General features: G+C 37.4%; 2 protein-coding genes across 4 annotated transcripts in view; both read left to right on the top strand.

Moving 5' to 3' along the window:
* The window catches only part of LOC128263067 (hemicentin-1), a 112,592-nt gene that overhangs the window by 84,113 nt on the left and 7,596 nt on the right, over nucleotides 1-20,883 (top strand). The window contains exons 6-8 of one of the 3 annotated variants that reach the window (XM_052997739.1): nucleotides 2,507-4,747; nucleotides 13,157-13,915; nucleotides 16,494-16,868. In XM_052997739.1, the coding sequence (XP_052853699.1) occupies nucleotides 2,507-4,747; nucleotides 13,157-13,915; nucleotides 16,494-16,868 (3,375 nt within the window). Of the gene's footprint in view, nucleotides 1-2,506; nucleotides 4,748-13,156; nucleotides 13,916-16,493; nucleotides 16,869-20,883 lie in introns of those variants that run through there. The other 2 variants (XM_052997741.1, XM_052997740.1) reach the window with 2 other exon arrangements.
* Nucleotides 17,746-20,301, top strand: LOC128263069 (uncharacterized). Its single transcript, XM_052997752.1, has one exon. It carries the CDS (start codon nucleotides 17,929-17,931, stop codon nucleotides 20,176-20,178), a length of 2,250 nt encoding a protein of 749 aa, XP_052853712.1. The 5' UTR covers nucleotides 17,746-17,928; the 3' UTR covers nucleotides 20,179-20,301.

Genomic DNA, 20,883 nt, shown 5'->3' with positions numbered 1-20,883 from the left:
TCAAGAAATAGAATTAATTTTTTCTCCTTTTGAACATATTTTTGCTGTTATAAAACTATGCAAAAAAAGAGAAATCGTGGTAAATGTCAGGACAGCGAGAGTTCTGGACTAGGCTACCACTTCGAAAAGAGGCGGTGGGCGTTCAGAGATGGGCGTGGCAGCAACACCCCGACATCAGCGTGAAACTACATGGATGGCTGGGCATGAAAATGCCCCCGAGGGTTCCTCCATAAAGGGGAGGTTTTTTTTTTGAGGGAAGGGGGGTGGTGGAAACAGCATGTGTTGAAATGCAAACTTGATTTTTTCCTTCGTCCTCCGCGTTGGCTTCTGTTTTTCTGGTCGGAGCTCTGCTCATTAAATTTTATTTTATAATTACACACACCAGCAAACACACGCAAACACTGGCATACGCACAGGCACACACACAGTGCCCCTCATTTAGGAGTTAGGCTTTAATGTTTTCGGGCGACGCGTAATTGGGTCTCGGATAACGCAGCATTTTTCTCCACTTTTTTTTGCAGGGTATGTTTGAGGGAGAATAGTTTTTTCGGCTCAAAAAATGTAGGAAAACTAGATATTTTTTAGATGCTTTAATGGTAAATGAACATTTTGAAAATATTAATGCAATTTTAATGAAACAAATATTATAATTTAAAGTAATTTTTTAATGTTCTAAGAACTTAATTTTAATCAGCTGCATAAAGTACTGCAGAATATATCTATCCTTTTTTACATACAAATATTACCATCTAAGGTATTTTTTGTTCTGCCATCTATTATAAATCCACTTAGTTTTTACTTACTGACCATTTGACTAGTCCTCGGAGTTTAGACCATAGCGCAGGCACATTTACTTCGCTTCACGAATTAGAGCCAGCAAAAACAATTGGGCGAAATGCTGGGCCGAACAACAACAACGGGCCATATCGGCTGTAATCGCAGGGAAATTGTGAAAAGGGGGTGGTAGGTGGCAGGTCGGAGGTCGGAGGTCAGACTCCGTTTAGCTGGGCAGACGGTGATTAAACTAAAGTGTTCGAAAGTTAATTGGCGCAACAACAACAGCAACAATTATACTTAGCCACTATTATGCCTCACGCTTGACTGAACGCGCTTCTCATGGGGTGGGAAAATGGGAAAGCTAGGAAATCTGGGAAGAGTGGATAAAAAGGGGGGTTGTGCCACCGATTCGATACGAAATGAAACTAACGGCACTTAAACCAAATGACCAAGGCGCACAATGGCGAGTTGAACAACTAAACGACAGTGAAATGTTAGAGCATCGAGGAAAATACGGGGAAGGTGAAAGTTTCCCGCGACATTTGGAAATGGGAAAAGTTGGCAGATAAATGACAGATAAAGACAGCTCAAAGCGGGAATCGAATAAAGTGTAGTGGTCGTTTTACTGTCGACATTTCAATTATGAGTTTATGAGTTCCAATTAACTAAGTCCTTGTTGTTTTGTCATAAAAAAAAATTAACTGTCATTGATAAGTTATTCTTTAGTTAGTGACATTTTGAAATTTTTAATTACTCGATTGAAATCTTTATAATTATATTATGTTATAAATGGGAAAGAACCAGTTCACTTCTTAGCGAAAATACAAATTTGAAACATAAATGATTATATAATCAACTTAATTGTATCAGTTTTCCAACAAGTGTTCACACATAAAATGTTGAAAATATACAATTGCTTCTATAAAATCAAAACCATGTTTTTGACGTGTTACCTTTTTTGTCTCTTACTTTTTAACCAAAATGTTGATCTCTATAAAAAAAAACTTTATATCAACCACTGTAAAGGGCTCTCAAAAATATTTGCGGCAATTTCTAGGCCACTTCCCGAATACACATACTAGTAAACACATATTGCTTTTTTGTTCCACAAAATGGCATTATTTAAAAATGTCGATGGGTCACGCTGAACTCGTCAAGCTGTATTTTTTTTTGCTGCCTGAAACTATGTTGCCGTCGTCGTGTAATTGAAAACGGTTATTGACAAGTTAATGGCCCAAACAACTAGCCAACGAAAGGGGATATACGCCAGCTACTGTAATTGCCTATTTGTATGCTAACCCAAATGAACCAAAAAAATAACTGCTGGGAAAGAGTTGAATAAATTATAAGCTATGCTGCCTGCGATTTACCAATTATTGCCATTTTTATTGATGTGCTGATGTTAACTTGTTCTGCATTAATTTTCATAGTCAAGATAATCTTTATTATGGGGAAGCAAGGAAGACTGTCATTAAGTTTAAGACATACACATTTACCTAAAAATATATTTAAGTTATTTATTAATATATTTTAATATTAATAAGTAATTATAATCTTACAGTTATATGCTTTTTTTATTGCATACATTTAAATTGTTAAGGCTATCTAAATTATGGGAAAACAAGATAGGTAGTCTTTAAGTTTTTGAAACTTATTTAAGTTTAATGATAAATTTACCACATTTTATTAATAAATTTATTCTGTTAATACATTTTTTTTATTTTTTCAGACTACCCGCGAGTGGAGGTGGGACCCCAGAATCCCCTGAGAGTAGAACGCGATCATGTGGCGAAACTGGAGTGCCGAGTGGATGCCAAGCCGATGGTCAGCAATGTGCGATGGTCTCGAAATGGTCAATACGTGAGTGCTACGCCCATACACACCATATACAGAGTGAATCGTCATCATGCTGGGAAATACACCTGCAGTGCGGATAATGGTTTGGGCAAAACCGGCGAAAAAGATATAGTCTTGGATGTGCTATATCCCCCGATTGTTGTGATCGAATCGAAAACCCACGAAGCGGAGGAGGGTGAAACTGTTTTGATTCGCTGCAATGTCACCGCAAATCCCACACCCATTAATATTGAATGGTTGAAGGAAGGAGCTCCCGATTTCCGCTACACAGGGGAACTTTTAACCCTGGGTTCGGTAAGAGCAGAACATGCTGGAAACTATATATGCAGATCGGTGAATATAATGCAACCGTTTAGTTCGAAAAGAGTGGAGGGTGTGGGTAATTCCACAGTGGCTTTATTGGTGCGCCATCGTCCGGGTCAGGCGTATATAACCCCCAATAAGCCAGTGGTTCATGTGGGCAATGGCGTGACCCTAACCTGTTCGGCAAATCCACCAGGATGGCCAGTACCCCAATACCGATGGTTCCGCGATATGGATGGTGATATAGGAAATACACAGAAAATATTGGCCCAAGGTCCCCAATACTCCATACCCAAAGCGCACTTGGGCAGCGAGGGAAAATACCATTGTCATGCGGTGAATGAGTTGGGCATTGGCAAAATAGCCACTATCATTTTGGAGGTACATCAGCCACCTCAGTTTCTGGCCAAGCTACAGCAACATATGACTCGCAGGGTCGGTGATGTGGACTATGCCGTGACTTGCAGTGCCAAAGGCAAGCCCACACCGCAAATTCGTTGGATCAAAGATGGCACAGAGATTTTGCCCACGCGAAAGATGTTCGATATTAGGACCACGCCCACCGATGCCGGTGGTGGCGTGGTGGCCGTGCAAAGTATCCTGAGATTCAGGGGCAAAGCCAGGCCCAATGGAAATCAATTACTGCCCAATGACAGGGGTCTGTACACTTGCCTCTACGAAAACGATGTGAACTCAGCCAATTCTTCTATGCACTTGAGAATAGAGCATGAACCCATCATAATACATCAGTACAATAAAGTGGCCTATGATCTGAGGGAATCAGCTGAGGTGGTTTGTCGTGTTCAGGCCTATCCAAAGCCAGAATTTCAATGGCAATTTGGCAATAATCCATCGCCATTGACCATGTCTTCGGATGGTCACTATGAAATCAGTACGAGAATGGAAAACAATGATATCTATACCTCCATCTTGAGAATAGCACATCTGCAGCACTCCGATTATGGGGAGTATATTTGTCGAGCTGTGAATCCCTTGGATAGCATAAGGGCCCCTGTGAGATTGCAGCCCAAAGGAGCGCCGGAGAAGCCTACGAATTTAAAGATCCTCGAAGTGGGACACAATTATGCCGTTTTGAATTGGCAACCAGGCTTCAATGGTGGCTTTATGAGCACTAAATACTTGGTGAGCTATCGAAGAGTGGCCACGCCAAGGGAACAAACCCTTTCCGAGTGTTCGGGTCATGGTTATATACCCAGCTATCAAATAAGCAGTTCCTCCAGTAATTCCAACCACGAATGGATCGAATTCAATTGCTTCAAGGAGAATCCCTGTAAACTGGCGCCTTTGGATCAGCATCAGAGTTATATGTTTAAGGTTTATGCGTTGAATACCAAGGGAACTTCTGGCTATTCAAATGAAATACTGGCCACCACAAAAGTGAGCAAGATTCCGCCCCCTTTGCATGTGAGCTATGATCCCAACTCGCATGTTCTGGGCATAAATGTGGCCGCCACTTGTTTGTCCCTCATTGCGGTGGTGGAATCGCTGGTCACTCGCGATGCCACGGTGCCCATGTGGGAGATTGTCGAGACCTTGACCCTGCTGCCCTCGGGCAGTGAAACGACCTTCAAGGAGGCGGTGATCAGTCATATGTCGCGACCTGCCCTCTACACCACGGCCACCACTTCGGGCCGGAGTTTGGGAGCTGCAGCAGTGGGTGGTGGATCTCATCTGGGCGAGGATCGCACAATGGCCTTGGCCGAAACAGCAGGTCCCGGTCCGGTGGTGCGTGTGAAACTCTGCCTCAGGTCAAACCACGAACACTGCGGAGCCTACGCCAATGCAGAAAGTGAGTAACACAATATAAGCCATAACACAATTTTTCACTTTGTACCTCATGCTATTTTATCACGCTATGATTATATTTAAATTACACTTGACAAAATATATGTGAAAATTAAATTTTATACTCCAAAACATTTTACAATAAATGGTAGAAATGGTAAAATTACCAACTTACTTTAAATGCAGATTCAACGAGACTTAAGCCACAAAATTTTAAAGATATACAACTTTAAAATCGGAGGCCTTAAAGCAAAGCTATGAATTTGGAACTGCAGGTTTTTGGTCACTTTTCTGCAAAGACGAATTTTTCGGAAATTAAGAACCGGTTTTCATCATAAAAATTGCAAAAAATCGACCCGAAATTACAAACCAAGTTTTAAATGCAGTTTTTTAGAGCACTAAGCCACAAGAATTTTAGGACATGCCACTTCGATATCTGATGCTTGAAAGAAAAGTTATAGAATAAACACTGTAGGTTTTTGGTCACTTTTCAGGGACTCTATTTTTCGGAAATTGATTAAGGAGATATATCGTAAAAATAACAACTCAAAATTTCAAAACAAAATTTAAATGCAGAATTTTAGAGACCTAAACTAAAAGACTTTAAAGATATACCACTTTGAAATCGGAGGCCAGGAAGAAAAGTTATGGATTTAAAATTGCAGGTTTTTGGTCACTTTTCTGCAAAGACGAATTTTTCGGAAATTAAGAAAGGGGTTACATCTTAAAAATTGCAAAAAATCGACCCGAAATTGCAAACCAAGTTTTAAATGTAGTTTTTTAGAGCACTAAACCACAAGAATTTTAAGACGTGCCACTTCGAAATCTGAAGCTTAAAAGAAAAGTTATAGAATTAACACTGTAGGTTTTTGGTCACTTTTCAGGGACTCTATTTTTCCGAAATTGATTAAGGAGATATATCGTAAAAATAACAACTCAAAATTTCAAAACAAAATTTAAATGCAGAATTTTAGAGACCTAAACTAAAAGACTTTAAAGATATACCACTTTGAAATCGGAGGCCAGGAAGAAAAGTTATAAATTTAAAACTGCAGGTTTTTGGTAACTTTTCTGCAAAGACGAATTTTTCGGAAATTAAGAAAGGGGTTACATATTAAAAATTGCAAAAAATCGACCCGAAATTGCAAACCAAGTTTTAAATGCAGTTTTTTAGAGCACTAAACCACAAGAATTTTAAGACATGCCACTTCGAAATCTGAAGCTTAAAAGAAAAGTTATAGAATTAACACTGTAGGTTTTTGGTCACTTTTCAGGGACTCTATTTTTCGGAAATTGATTAAGGAGATATATCGTAAAAATAACAACTCAAAATTTCAAAACAAAATTTAACTGCAGAATTTTAGAGACCTAAACTAAAAGACTTTAAAGATATACCACTTTGAAATCGGAGGCCAGGAAGAAAAGTTATAAATTTAAAACTGCAGGTTTTTGGTCACTTTTCTGCAAAGACGAATTTTTCGGAAATTAAGAAAGGGGTTTCATCATAAAAATTGCAAAAAATCGACCCGAAATTACAAACCAAGTTTTAAATGCAGTTTTTTAGAGCACTAAACCACAAGAATTTTAAGTCATGCCACTTCGAAATCTGAATCTTGAAAGAAGACTTATAGAATTAAGACTGTAGGTTTTTGGTCACTTTTCAGGGACTCTATTTTTCGGAAATTGATTATGGAGATATATCGTAAAAATAACAACCCAAAATTCCAAAACAAAATTTAAATGCAGAATTTTAGAGACCCAAACTACAAGACTTTAAAGATATGCCACTTTGAAATCGGAGGCCAGGAAGAAAAGTTATGGATTTAAAACTGCAGGTTCTGGGTCACTTTTCTGCAAAGACGAATTTTTCGGAAATTAAGAAAGGGGTTTCATTATAAAAATTGCAGAAAATCGACCCGAAATTACAAACCAAGTTTTAAATGCAGTTTTTTAGAGCACTAAACCACAAGAATTTTAAGACATGCCACTTCGAAATCTGAAGCTTAAAAGAAAAGTTATGGAATGAACACTGTAGGTTTTTGGTCACTTTTCAGGGATTCTAGTTTTCGGAAATTGATTAAGGAGATATATCGTAAAAATAACAACTCAAAATTCCAAAACAAAATTTAAATGCAGAATTTTAGAGACCGAAACTACAAGACTTTAAAGATATACCACTTTGAAATCGGAGGCCAGGAAGAAAAATTATGGATTTAAAACTGCAGGTTCTGGGTCACTTTTCTGCAAAGACGAATTTTTCGGAAATTAAGAAAGGGGTTACATCTTAAAAATTGCAAAAAATCGACCCGAAATTGCAAACCAAGTTTTAAATGCAGTTTTTTAGAGCACTAAGCCACAAGAATTTTAAGTCATGCCACTTCGAAATCTGAATCTTGAAAGAAGACTTATAGAATTAAGACTGTAGGTTTTTGGTCACTTTTCAGGGACTCTATTTTTCGGAAATTGATTAAGGAGATATATCGTAAAAATAACAACTCAAAATTTCAAAACAAAATTTAAATGCAGAATTTTAGAGACCTAAACTACAAGACTTTAAAGATATACCACTTTGAAATCGGAGGCCAGGAAGAAAAGTTATGGATTTAAAACTGCAGGTTTTGGGTCACTTTTCTGCAAAGACGAATTTTTCGGAAATTAAGAAAGGGGTTACATCTTAAAAATTGCAAAAAATCGACCCGAAATTGCAAACCAAGTTTTAAATGCAGTTTTTTAGAGCACTAAGCCACAAGAATTTTAAGTCATGCCACTTCGAAATCTGAATCTTGAAAGAAGACTTATAGAATTAAGACTGTAGGTTTTTGGTCACTTTTCAGGGACTCTATTTTTCGGAAATTGATTAAGGAGATATATCGTAAAAATAACAACTCAAAATTTCAAAACAAAATTTAAATGCAGAATTTTAGAGACCTAAACTACAAGACTTTAAAGATATACCACTTTGAAATCGGAGGCCAGGAAGAAAAGTTATGGATTTAAAACTGCAGGTTCTGGGTCACTTTTCTGCAAAGACCAATTTTTCGGAAATTAAGAAAGGGGTTTCATCATAAAAATTGCAAAAAATCGACCCGAAATTACAAACCAAGTTTTAAATGCAGTTTTTTAGAGCACTAAACCACAAGAATTTTAAGTCATGCCACTTCGAAATCTGAATCTTGAAAGAAGACTTATAGAATTAAGACTGTAGGTTTTTGGTCACTTTTCAGGGACTCTATTTTTCGGAAATTGATTATGGAGATATATCGTAAAAATAACAACCCAAAATTCCAAAACAAAATTTAAATGCAGAATTTTAGAGACCCAAACTACAAGACTTTAAAGATATGCCACTTTGAAATCGGAGGCCAGGAAGAAAAGTTATGGATTTAAAACTGCAGGTTCTGGGTCACTTTTCTGCAAAGACGAATTTTTCGGAAATTAAGAAAGGGGTTTCATCATAAAAATTGCAGAAAATCGACCCGAAATTACAAACCAAGTTTTAAATGCAGTTTTTTAGAGCACTAAACCACAAGAATTTTAAGACATGCCACTTCGAAATCTGAAGCTTAAAAGAAAAGTTATGGAATTAACACTGTAGGTTTTTGGTCACTTTTCAGGGACTCTAGTTTTCGGAAATTGTTTATGGAGATATATCGTAAAAATAATAACAAAAAATTCCAAAACAAAATTTAAATGCAGAATTTTAGAGACCCAAACTACAAGACTTTAAAGATATGCCACTTTGAAATCGGAGGCCAGGAAGAAAAGTTATGGATTTAAAACTGCAGGTTCTGGGTCACTTTTCTGCAAAGACGAATTTTTCGGAAATTAAGAAAGGGGTTTCATCATAAAAATTGCAGAAAATCGACCCGAAATTACAAACCAAGTTTTAAATGCAGTTTTTTAGAGCACTAAGCCACAAGAATTTTAAGACATGCCACTTCGAAATCTGAATCTTGAAAGAAGACTTATAGAATTAAGACTGTAGGTTTTTGGTCACTTTTCAGGGACTCTAGTTTTCGGAAATTGTTTATGGAGATACATCGTAAAAATAACAACCCAAAATTCCAAAACAAAATTTAAATGCAGAATTTTAGAGACCCAAACTACAAGACTTTAAAGATATACCACTTTGAAATCGGAGGCCAGGAAGAAAAGTTATGGATTTAAAACTGCAGGTTCTGGGTCACTTTTCTGCAAAGACGAATTTTTCGGAAATTAAGAAAGGGGTTTCATCATAAAAATTGCAGAAAATCGACCCGAAATTACAAACCAAGTTTTAAATGCAGTTTTTTAGAGCACTAAGCCACAAGAATTTTAAGACATGCCACTTCGAAATCTGAATCTTGAAAGAAGACTTATAGAATTAAGACTGTAGGTTTTTGGTCACTTTTCAGGGACTCTAGTTTTCGGAAATTGTTTATGGAGATACATCGTAAAAATAACAACCCAAAATTTCAAAACAAAATTTAAATGCAGAATTTTAGAGACCTAAACTACAAGACTTTAAAGATATACCACTTTGAAATCGGAGGCCAGGAAGAAAAGTTATGGATTTAAAACTGCAGGTTCTGGGTCACTTTTCTGCAAAGACGAATTTTTCGGAAATTAAGAAAGGGGTTACATCTTAAAAATTGCAGAAAATCGACCCGAAATTACAAACCAAGTTTTAAATGCAGTTTTTTAGAGCACTAAGCCACAAGAATTTTAAGACATGCCACTTCGAAATCTGAATCTTGAAAGAAGACTTATAGAATTAAGACTGTAGGTTTTTGGTCACTTTTCAGGGACTCTAGTTTTCGGAAATTGTTTATGGAGATACATCGTAAAAATAACAACCCAAAATTTCAAAACAAAATTTAAATGCAGAATTTTAGAGACCTAAACTACAAGACTTTAAAGATATACCACTTTGAAATCGGAGGCCAGGAAGAAAAGTTATGGATTTAAAACTGCAGGTTCTGGGTCACTTTTCTGCAAAGACGAATTTTTCGGAAATTAAGAAAGGGGTTACATCTTAAAAATTGCAAAAAATCGACCCGAAATTACAAACCAAGTTTTAAATGCAGTTTTTTAGAGCACTAAACCACAAGAATTTTAAGTCATGCCACTTCGAAATCTGAATCTTGAAAGAAGACTTATAGAATTAAGACTGTAGGTTTTTGGTCACTTTTCAAAGACTCTATTTTTCGGAAATTGATTAAGGAGATATATCGTAAAAATAACAACTCAAAATTTCAAAACAAAATTTAAATGCAGAATTTTAGAGACCTAAACTACAAGACTTTAAAGATATACCACTTTGAAATCGGAGGCCAGGAAGAAAAGTTATGGATTTAAAACTGCAGGTTCTGGGTCACTTTTCTGCAAAGACGAATTTTTCGGAAATTAAGAAAGGGGTTACATCTTAAAAATTGCAAAAAATCGACCCGAAATTACAAACCAAGTTTTAAATGCAGTTTTTTAGAGCACTAAACCACAAGAATTTTAAGTCATGCCACTTCGAAATCTGAATCTTGAAAGAAGACTTATAGAATTAAGACTGTAGGTTTTTGGTCACTTTTCAAAGACTCTAGTTTTCGGAAATTGTTTATGGAGATACATCGTAAAAATAACAACCCAAAATTTCAAAACAAAATTTAAATGCAGAATTTTAGAGACCTAAACCACAAGACTTTAAAGATATACCACTTTGAAATCGGAGGCCAGGAAGAAAAGTTATGAATTTAAAACTGCAGGTTTTGGGTCACTTTTCTGCAAAGACGAATTTTTCGGAAATTAAGAAAGGGGTTACATCTTAAAAATTACAAAAAATCGACCCGAAATTGCAAACCAAGTTTTAAATGCAGTTTTTTAGAGCACTAAACCACAAGAATTTTAAGACATGCCACTTCGAAATCTGAAGCTTAAAAGAAAAGTTATGGAATTAACACTGTAGGTTTTTCGTCACTTTTCAGGGACTCTAGTTTTCGAAAATTGTTTATGGAGATATATCGTAAAAATAACAACCCAAAATTTCAAAACAAAATTTAAATGCAGAATTTTAGAGACCTAAACCACAAGACTTTAAAGATATATCACTTTGAAATCGGAGGCCAGGAAGAAAAGTTATGGATTTAAAACTGCAGGTTTGGGTCACTTTTCTGCAAAGACGAATTTTTCGGAAATTAAGAAAGGGGTTACATCTTAAAAATTGCAAAAAATCGACCCGAAATTGCAAACCAAGTTTTAAATGCAGTTTTTTAGAGCACTAAACCACAAGAATTTTAAGACATGCCACTTCGAAATATGAAGCTTAAAAGAAAAGTTATGGAATTAACACTGTAGGTTTTTGGTCACTTTTCAGGGACTCTAGTTTTCGGAAATTGATTAAGGAGATATATCGTAAAAATAACAACTCAAAATTTCAAAACAAAATTTAAATGCAGAATTTTAGAGACCTAAAATACAAGACTTTAAAGATATACCACTTTGAAATCGGAGGCCAGGAAGAAAAGTTATGGATTTAAAATTGCAGGTTTTTGGTCACTTTTCTGCAAAGACGAATTTTTCGGAAATTAAGAAAGGGGTTACATCTTAAAAATTGCAAAAAATCGACCCGAAATTGCAAACCAAGTTTTAAATGCAGTTTTTTAGAGCACTTAGCCATAAGAATTTAAAGATAGACCACTTCAAAATCTGATGCTTGAAAGAAAAGTTATAGAATTAACACTGTAGGTTTTTGGTCACTTTTCAGGGACTCTATTTTTCGGAAATTGTTTATGGAGATATATCGTAAAAATAACAACCCAAAATTTCAAAACAAAATTTAAATGCAGAATTTTAGGGACCTAAACTACAAGACTTTAAAGATATACCACTTTGAAATCGGAGGCCAGGAAGAAAAGTTATGGATTTAAAACTGCAGGTTTTTGGTCACATTTCTGCAAAGACGAATTTTTCAGAAATTAAGAAAGGGGTTACATCTTAAAAATTGCAAAAAATCGACCCGAAATTGCAAACCAAGTTTTAAATGCAGTTTTTTAGAGCACTAAGCCACAAGAATTTTAAGACATGCCACTTCGAAATCTGAATCTTGAAAGAAGACTTATAGAATTAAGACTGTAGGTTTTTGGTCACTTTTCAGGGACTCTATTTTTCGGAAATTGATTAAGGAGATATATCGTAAAAATAACAACTCAAAATTTCAAAACAATATTTTAAAAGCAGAATTTTAGGGACCTATACTACAAGACTTTAAAGATATACCACTTTGAAATCGGAGGCCAGGAAGAAAAGTTATGGATTTAAAACTGCAGGTTCTGGGTCACTTTTTTGCAAAGACGAATTTTTCGGAAATTAAGAAAGGGGTTACATCATAAAAATTGCAATAAATCGACCCGAAATTAAAAACCAAGTTTTAAACGCAGATTTTTAGAGCACTTAGCCATAAGAATTTTAAGACATGCCACTTCGAAATCTGAATCTTGAAAGAAGACTTATAGAATTAAGACTGTAGGTTTTTGGTCACTTTTCAGGGACTCTATTTTTCGGAAATTGATTAAGGAGATATATCGTAAAAATAACAACTCAAAATTTCAAAACAATATTTTAAAAGCTGAATTTTAGGGACCTATACTACAAGACTTTAAAGATATACCACTTTGAAATCGGAGGCCAGGAAGAAAAGTTATGGATTTAAAACTGCAGGTTTGTGGTCACTTTTTTGCAAAGTCGAATTTTTCGGAAATTAAGAAAGGGGTTACATCATAAAAATTGCAATAAATCGACCCGAAATTAAAAACCAAGTTTTAAACGCAGATTTTTAGAGCACTTAGCCATAAGAATTTAAAGATATACCACTTCAAAATCTGATGCTTGAAAGAAAAGTTATAGAATTAACACTGTACGTTTTTGGTCACTTTCCAGGGGTTATATTTTTCGGAAATTGTTTATGGAGATAAATAGTAAAAAGAACAAAGCTTTATTTAAAAACAAAATTTAAATACAGAATTTTAGAGACCTAAACTACAAGACTTTAAAGATATACCACTTTGAAATCGGAGGCCGGGAAGAAAAGTTATGGATCTAGAACTGCAGGTTTTTGGTTACTTTTCAGCAAAAAAGATTTTTTTAACTATTTTGTAATGATTGAGTTATACACCCCTTACTTCTATCAGAATGTAAAGTCTTCTTAAGTGGACAAAAATTTCAATAAACAAAATGGTATAATTTTTTTAATCTCCTATGACGTTTTAAACGTTTTTAGTAAAAAAAAAACAAACCAACAATTAATAATTTTGAAATACTCATTTATTTTAAGACCAAAATAATTCCTTTTATTGGCTTGACAATTTTAAATGAGAAACACTCTATTTAGCTATGCAAATCGCAACCGAAAATTTTCCAGCTAAGTCCATATAATCCCCCTTTTCAGTTGGCAAATCCTACATGCCGCACAACTCCTCCATGACGACCTCCGCCCTGGTGGCCATCGTCATTGCCTCGCTTTCCTTCATAATTTTCCTGGCTCTGCTCTACGCCTTCTGTCGCTGCCGCCGGAGACACGCCTCCAAAAAGGAAAGTGGGTCGGCGGTAGGCGGAGGCGGAGGAGGAGGCGCCTCGAACAGCACCGCAAATCCAGGATCTACGGGAGCCAAGGAGTACGACCTTGATTTGGATGAAAGCCGGAGACCTTCGCTGAGTCAGGATGCACAGCAATCTCAGCAGCAGCAGCAGCAGCAGCTGCAGCCACCACTGCCACCACCCCCTTATTACCCCACTGGAAGTCTGGACTCCAAGGACATTATAAGTGGGCGGGAACTAACCCTCACCGCCCTCCACGATCCCGATGAGCAGCTGAATATGCAACAGCAACAGCAGCAGCAGCAGCAGCACCACAATAACCACGGCCAGTACCAACAGCCCAAAGCCATCCTGGGAATCTACGGCGGAGTGAGTGGTTCCGCCGGAGTGGGAGTGGCAGTGAGCGGCTCCGGGAACAACGGGAGCGGCGGACAGCATCAGCATTCGAACGGCTACGGCTATCATGTGACAAGTGCCATCGGCGTGGACAGCGACAGCTATCAAGTGCTGCCCTCCGCCGCCAACTCATCAGCGGCTCCGGGCTCCCACGGACATGCAAGCGGACACGGACATGCCCACGGACACGGACACGGACTAGGAACCGGAGAGTGTGAGTACAGACAGAGAAAAATAATCAGCCTTTATTCATTTATTATTAGCATGGTATGGGAAGGGAAGATGGTGCCTTAAAATCCATAAAACTTGGGGAACATTTAAAATAAAATAAAACAAAATACTTCAATCAGAAATTACTCTATAAATTATTTATGTATTTAAATCGAATAGAAAGGTAGTTCCCTATAAAGTAATAATAATATTTGGCACACTCTAAAATTTAAGCAACATTTTCCTAATGCCAAATTACTATTGGACGGAACCAGAAACTCACGTATAGAAATCTGTCTTAAAACATTAACAGAAATTATAAAGGTATTGTTATAGGTGCAATTAAATCTATAACAATTGGGTTACCTTATGAATTCTTTTTGAAAAGAATCAAAAAGGTTTTAAACAAATCTCCTATATGGCTATGTAAACAGAATTTTATTCCTTCTACCTCCCATAAATTCTAACAATTTCCAATTCGCTTAGTGTATGAAGCTGGACAAATTCCGATTCAGCCAGGCGACAACTTATGAAGAGACGTGGCTCTGCGGCTAGAAGAGTGGGTTGTGGGCTTTGGCCTGGGTTTTTCGGGGAGTTTTTGGGACGTTTTCGGTGGGCGTGTGTGTCTTGATTAAGCGACACATTTTTCGGCGCAGATTTATGGCGACCATTTCGATGGGGCGTCGGCGTCCCTCTTCTCCAGATCCCCAGTTCCCCAGGCCGGAGTTTTTGGCCGTAATTGCATTTCATGTCAATCTAGAGCGGCTGCTCCTCCACTTACCGAGCCACTCATGCAAATGCAGCGACTGGCCGCCCTGTCCACGATTTTCCCACGCTTTCCCCGCCCTGATTTTCCATGCTGTTTGGTGTCGGGCATAAGCAGCATAAGCAGCTCGCCTTGGCAACCAATGAAATGACACCAATCGGCAAAAGCGAAGCGCCACCGGAAACGGAAACAGGAGCGGCTGAAATGTTGCCATCGTAATTCCAATTAAGTGAGAATTAAACCGTTATCCTTGAGCTGGGGCATTGTCCGTTCGATGTTATGTCCACTGTATCATTGCCTCGTTTTTAATTGGCAACAACGCGGATCAAGAGATTTGAGAAGGCCAGTATGTCCGATTTGTGTCCCTAATTGATTTAAAAGCGAAGCAATTAAATTTAGTTTAGTAGTGGAAACAGAACCATTTACATTGACAGATATAAAATTCCATTTTATTTTTGTTGCCAAAATAAAAATAAGTTAATATAAAAAGTAGACATTTAAGGCCTTAATATCTCGATATCTGAAAATAAATACAAATTAAATTAAATTCTCTAAAAATTCAATATTTTATAAGATGTTTTCAATTTATTTTGCATACAATTTCGTTTATAAAAAAGAATTAGACCGACAAGTAGAATACTTTTCAGCTTATTAAAAATTCGAAAAACTTGTTGCTAAGCTTACTTTAAAAAAATATATAAATGTAAACAGACTTCCTGACAAAAATAGCTCATATTGAAAAACTCATTAAATTATTCGGAATTTTGTTAATTAAAACGCACCGACCATTGCAATTCAGTATTTTTTTTAAAGCTTCTGGTTTCCCAAGTCATTTTGTATCCATTTTATTTCTTTAAGATGCAAGTCGTAGTCTTAAGATTTTTTTTCAACTCGCCTTTTCACTTGAAAAAGAAGCTGACAAAAGTCAATTAGCAACACGAAAAGCGACAAGATGGCTTAGATGAGTATATAAACTGCTGACAAAATCCACATAGAGTTTGGCATCAACTTTAAAACTGTAATAATCAAATTTAACGCAATTGGGAAACTTGAATGTACAGATTATTTTCGCAATAATCCCCTTTAAAAGGTCACCACTTAGTCTTTAATCCGATTAAGCAGGAGAACTTAACTCAAACCCGAGTGCATTTCTGCACCTTATTTTTCACCTCTGCCCACCTGAGTTTTTCAGCGAAAGGGGTGTTGAACAATAAAGAAAGGAACTCTATTCACACCTAAATGGAAAGCTACAAGTTTAAAATTAAATGAAGGGGTGAGCTCCACTGGGAAAACTTGGTTTAAAGTGTTTCCGTAAAATATATGAAAGAGTTTTGATATTAGAAAATATAAAACAACATAATAGTAAGGATAAAAAGTTCGTCCAACTAAATAACAAATGTTTCATCAATCTTCGAGGTTTAATTAAATAATAATTCAAATAAGTATTTTAAAAACACTCAAGTCTGAAATGATTAAAAACGAATTTTTCTCTGAGCGATTACCTATTTCATGTTTATTTTTTTACAATTTAATTTTGTACTTGTCAAATTGGTGTGTAAAATCATGGAATTGACCAACGTGTATTGTTTAATTCAGGTTTTGTTCAGAACAGAACTTTTCTCCAAGTGTTTGCCCTCAAGAATGCATTTTAATTGTGGGGTTCCGCGGGCTTTTGTTGCACTTTCCTAGCGTCTCCCTTTTGGCAAGCGTCAACTTAATTACTATTTCTCTGCCCTCGCACATATACACTCATACACACATTCATATATTCCACACACACACACATATCGTTGTTGGTGTGTGGTTGCAACCAAAGCAGGACCACTTGAGGCGACGCCAGCAACATGCAACATCAGTGGCAGCAACAGCAGCAGCAGCAACATAAACCCAATGCAGCAGCAACATCCAGCCCGCGCCAATTTAACGAACCAACCCACCATCGCCAACACCACCACCAACAACTACAACTACAACAACAACAACCACTCGAACAACAGCACCACCAACAACAACACCAACAATTGCACCACCACCCTGAAACGCAGCCATTTGGGAAATGGAAATAGAGAAAGGGAAAGATCCCAAGTAACCGCAGCAACAGCGGCAACAACAACAGCATTGGCGACCACTATAACAACAACTTCTCGCAATGCCAAGGCAGCAACAACAACCACAACACTAGCCATCACAGGTAACTCCAGCTACCATCTACCAGCGACAAGAAATAAAAAAATATTAACGAACAGGAGCAACTTTCGCACCACACGAGCAAATAAACTAAAAACCACGCACCGTTTGCACAAAAAGCACGCAAAATAAACGAAATAAAAATTGCACCACACAATAATTTTTACTGTTGATGTTTCCTCCATACTAATTGTTGTTGCACTGTTTTCAATGTCGGCAAAATAATTAAAAATATTTTAGGGGGTGTTTGGTGTGGCGTGTCCATTGGCAAAGCTTTTTCTTTAATTAGAGGTAAATGCAGAAAATATTTGTCCTCGTAACTAATAACTCTTGGAATTTAAAAATGATTCGGCATGCATGAGCAGGTGAAACTTTACTTTTGTGTTCATATAAAAGTAGAATAATTAAATTCATCTAAAAAAATACATCTCACCAAAATTGTTTCGCATTTTACAACATTTTTTTGGCTTTCAAACAACTGAAGGTATTAACTCTTAGTAAACCGGTTTTTTTGAATGCATAAAATTGTTCCAGGAAATTTTTAGGCCAGAAAAATATGAACTTCATGTTGAAGGATACTCCTTAATTACATTACAACTTCATAACAAAAATTGAAATTGTTTTTAAAAAGAATACTAAAAACTAATTTTTAAAAGAATACAGAGAACTATTGATATATATTCAAGTGAAAATTGGATCTTTTAAAATTGGATCTTTTTTAAAATAAATATTCAAATACAAATTGGATCTTTTTTAAAATAAATATTCAAATACAAATAAGGATCAGAAATTACATTGCTTATAGTTTAATCAAATAAATAACACTTTAAATACACCTTACCCAAAATAAATGCCCCCATACCTTTCCCTTATGTGTCCAATTGATTGACACTTGATTATTTAAACGCCAAACCAACCGATAAAAATTTTCACAAGTCAGATACAGATAATTCCTTTGAAAAAATTTCCATGATCAAAATTCATACATTTTGTTGGCAGTTCATAAACCTAGCACTCTCAATAGCAAGACACAACAAACGGAATTTTTTCTTAGAGTTATTGGAATGTATTCGCTGCTGCCGTTGATCTACCGAAGGCAACATTCCCGCCTGAAGACGCTTCAGTGGACAATTCAGTCCAGTCAGAGCTTCTTCAAGATGAGTTTCAAGGCACCAGCGATGAAGGCATCCCAGGCTTCTACTATTAAAGAGTTGGCCAAAAAGCAAACTCAATCGCAAACGCAATCACAATCTCAAAATTCAGCACCACAGCAATCTCAGCCACCTCAAGCAGCGGAAGTCAAGGTTAAGCCTTTGGGCTTAAGCAATCTAAACTCGGGAAAACCCACCTCCGTTCAACCAAGTATTCCTGATCAGCGGGCCAAATGGCTGGCCAAGGTTTCGCCGGCTATGCAGAGAAAAGCTAAATTGGCAGCTGACAAGGGTGCTCCACCTTCAGGTCCACCAAAAAACCAGTTCAATCAAGGCAATAATCCCGCATTTGGCGCGCCCAGTGAAAACTCCTCAACAAATTTGGCTAATACCAGCAGAAACCAAGCCTCTTGGCAGCAAAATAGTGCAAAAAAACAGGATAATGAAGATACAGGTTCCTTCAAGGAAGCCTCTTCCGAATCGCAGCGTAAAAACTGGATGAATCGCATGCAGGGATCTCAGCAAAAGAAGCAGGATCAGTGGTTAAAGGAGATGCAGGCTAAAATTCAGGCAGGCAAGGACATGCAGGCTCAAAAAATGCAAACACTGGGCCCCCAAAAAGTCACTTCTGCAACTCAAGAAGCCACCAAGGCAGCACCACCATCACCAGCAGTTGAAGAAAAAGAGGAAAAAAGCCCTGAACATTTGGCCTATCTAGATGCCATTAAGCAACTGAATAGCTATCAGATTTTGGAACCAATTTCAGGAAGAGCTACAACGAAAAGCAGAAGAGCAGAAAAGGATCCAGTGATAGAGCAAACTTTGGATTGCCTGGAAAAGACGGGATTTACGAAAAAGCAACTGAAAGCCATACCCGTCATACAAATAGCTGGTTCGAAAGGTAGAGGTTCAACCTGCGGCATAGTCGAGAGTATACTACGTTGTCATGGGGTTAAAACAGGGGTACTCTGCTCACCACATCTATTTTTGACCAGCGAACGAATAAGAATCGATGGCGAACCCCTCAGCGATGTTCACTTCACGGAACTTTTTTGGAAAATCAACACCGATTTGGTCAATATGAAACCGCCGCCTTCTTACAACAAACTACTGACGGTGATGGCTTTTCATGCTTTCGATCAACACAAAGTGGAGGTGGCCATTCTGGAGGTGGGCAATGCAGGTGCCAGTGATGCCACCAATATAGCCTCTCATGCCCAAACCATTGGCATAACCACTTTGGGCTGGGAACAGAGTTCGAATTTGGGCAATTCCCTGAGAGATATTGCCTGGGCCAAGGCGGCCATAATGAAGCCAGAGGCAAATATCTTTACAAACGTTAGCCAAACGGAGTGCTGCGAAGTCTTGGCCCAAAAGGCCAAGCAAATTGGCGTACAACTGCATAGAGTGCCCACATTTAACGAGTACATAGAGGGTGATATGAACAACAAGCTGCTGATGAATAAGGCCAATTACTCGATGAGATTGAATGGTTCCTTGGGCATACAGCTGGCATATGATTTTCTGAGAAGACATAAACCCGAGTACGTGGTGGGCTTGGATCAGAACTCCACCTTATTGACTCCAGGTGCAAGTCGTGGCATTGAGAAGTACGAACAGCCGGGGCAATTTGATTTTATACGCCATGACATGTTCAATGTCTACCTGGATAGTGCCGATACTTTCGAGTCCATGATGGCCTGTCGCGATTGGTTCTACACCAGAACCCGCTCAAATCGACAGCCGAAAATCCTGCTCTTCAACAAGGTCAACGAGTTCAATGCCAAGGATCTGCTCACCATCATACGCAGTAATTTGCGCTTCGAAGAGGCCTGTTTTGTGCCCAATCCCAACTACTTTGAGGGCGAAATCATAGCCGAAGATGATGGCAAGGCCATGGTGTGGCACGGCATGGAGGAGCTGCAGAGGGCCAAGAGAAATGCGGGAAATTGGCGGGCCCTCTGCGAGGAAAATGGCAAAAAGGATAACTCACAGCTTTCCATTTCGATACAGGCCTTTTTTGAATACCTAATCAACAAGTATGGAAAGCAAAAGTACGGAATGAAGAGTGAACTGGATGTTCTGGTCACCGGTTCGCGGCAATTGGTGGCCGCCACCATTTCGTGTCTCCGCAAAATGAAAGCATCGACATCTTGGCAATGAACAAACGGGAGACAGCGAATTTTTCAACATTTTTTTTACCTTAAATTTCGTCGTGAATGTTTTTGTTTAACTTTTTTTTTAGAAATACAATTCTTACATATGTGAAGATATTTTTTGGTTTGAACTCCGTGCTGCACTTTTAATGGCATTATCAAACATTTACTATGATACTTTTAAATAAACAAAAAATCATATATGTCTTTCTAGAGAGACTCAAAATAATTGAGACCTTGATTTAAACTAAATATTAGAATTTAAGTTAAATCCTATTTTAAACTCAAATGTTTCAATTATTTTCATTAAGTCGAAATGTGCGTATATAATTATTTTCATTTATTTAAATGGAATGAATGCTATGGAATTTTTGTATAAATGAAAATATTTATGTATCCAAATATTTAAGTTAAAGTTTAATTTAACCTAAGTCGTTAGCCTTAAACTTGGCTGTTCAAAGCGGGTTATAATATTCTTCGGACAGCTGCCTGATGAAAATGACCAGGCATTTTTTCCTGATAAATATATAATTATATAGATGTGTGTTTGCTAGTGCGTGTTTTTCCAATTAGCCACTGTGACTTTCAAGTTTTCTCACCCACTGCAAAGCACCTGAAGCACTTGGCACCCTTTTTTGGCACCTTCTTTATGCCATGGCTGCACAACTATACTAACTACCATTAGTTTCCCTCTAATTTGCCCGCATAATTA

This window comes from Drosophila gunungcola, unplaced genomic scaffold (assembly GCF_025200985.1).
Source record: "Drosophila gunungcola strain Sukarami unplaced genomic scaffold, Dgunungcola_SK_2 000001F, whole genome shotgun sequence".
NCBI classification, from domain to species: Eukaryota; Metazoa; Arthropoda; class Insecta; order Diptera; family Drosophilidae; genus Drosophila; species Drosophila gunungcola.
Note: the sequence above shows the minus strand (reverse complement) of the source record. Positions and strands in the feature narration are given on the sequence as shown.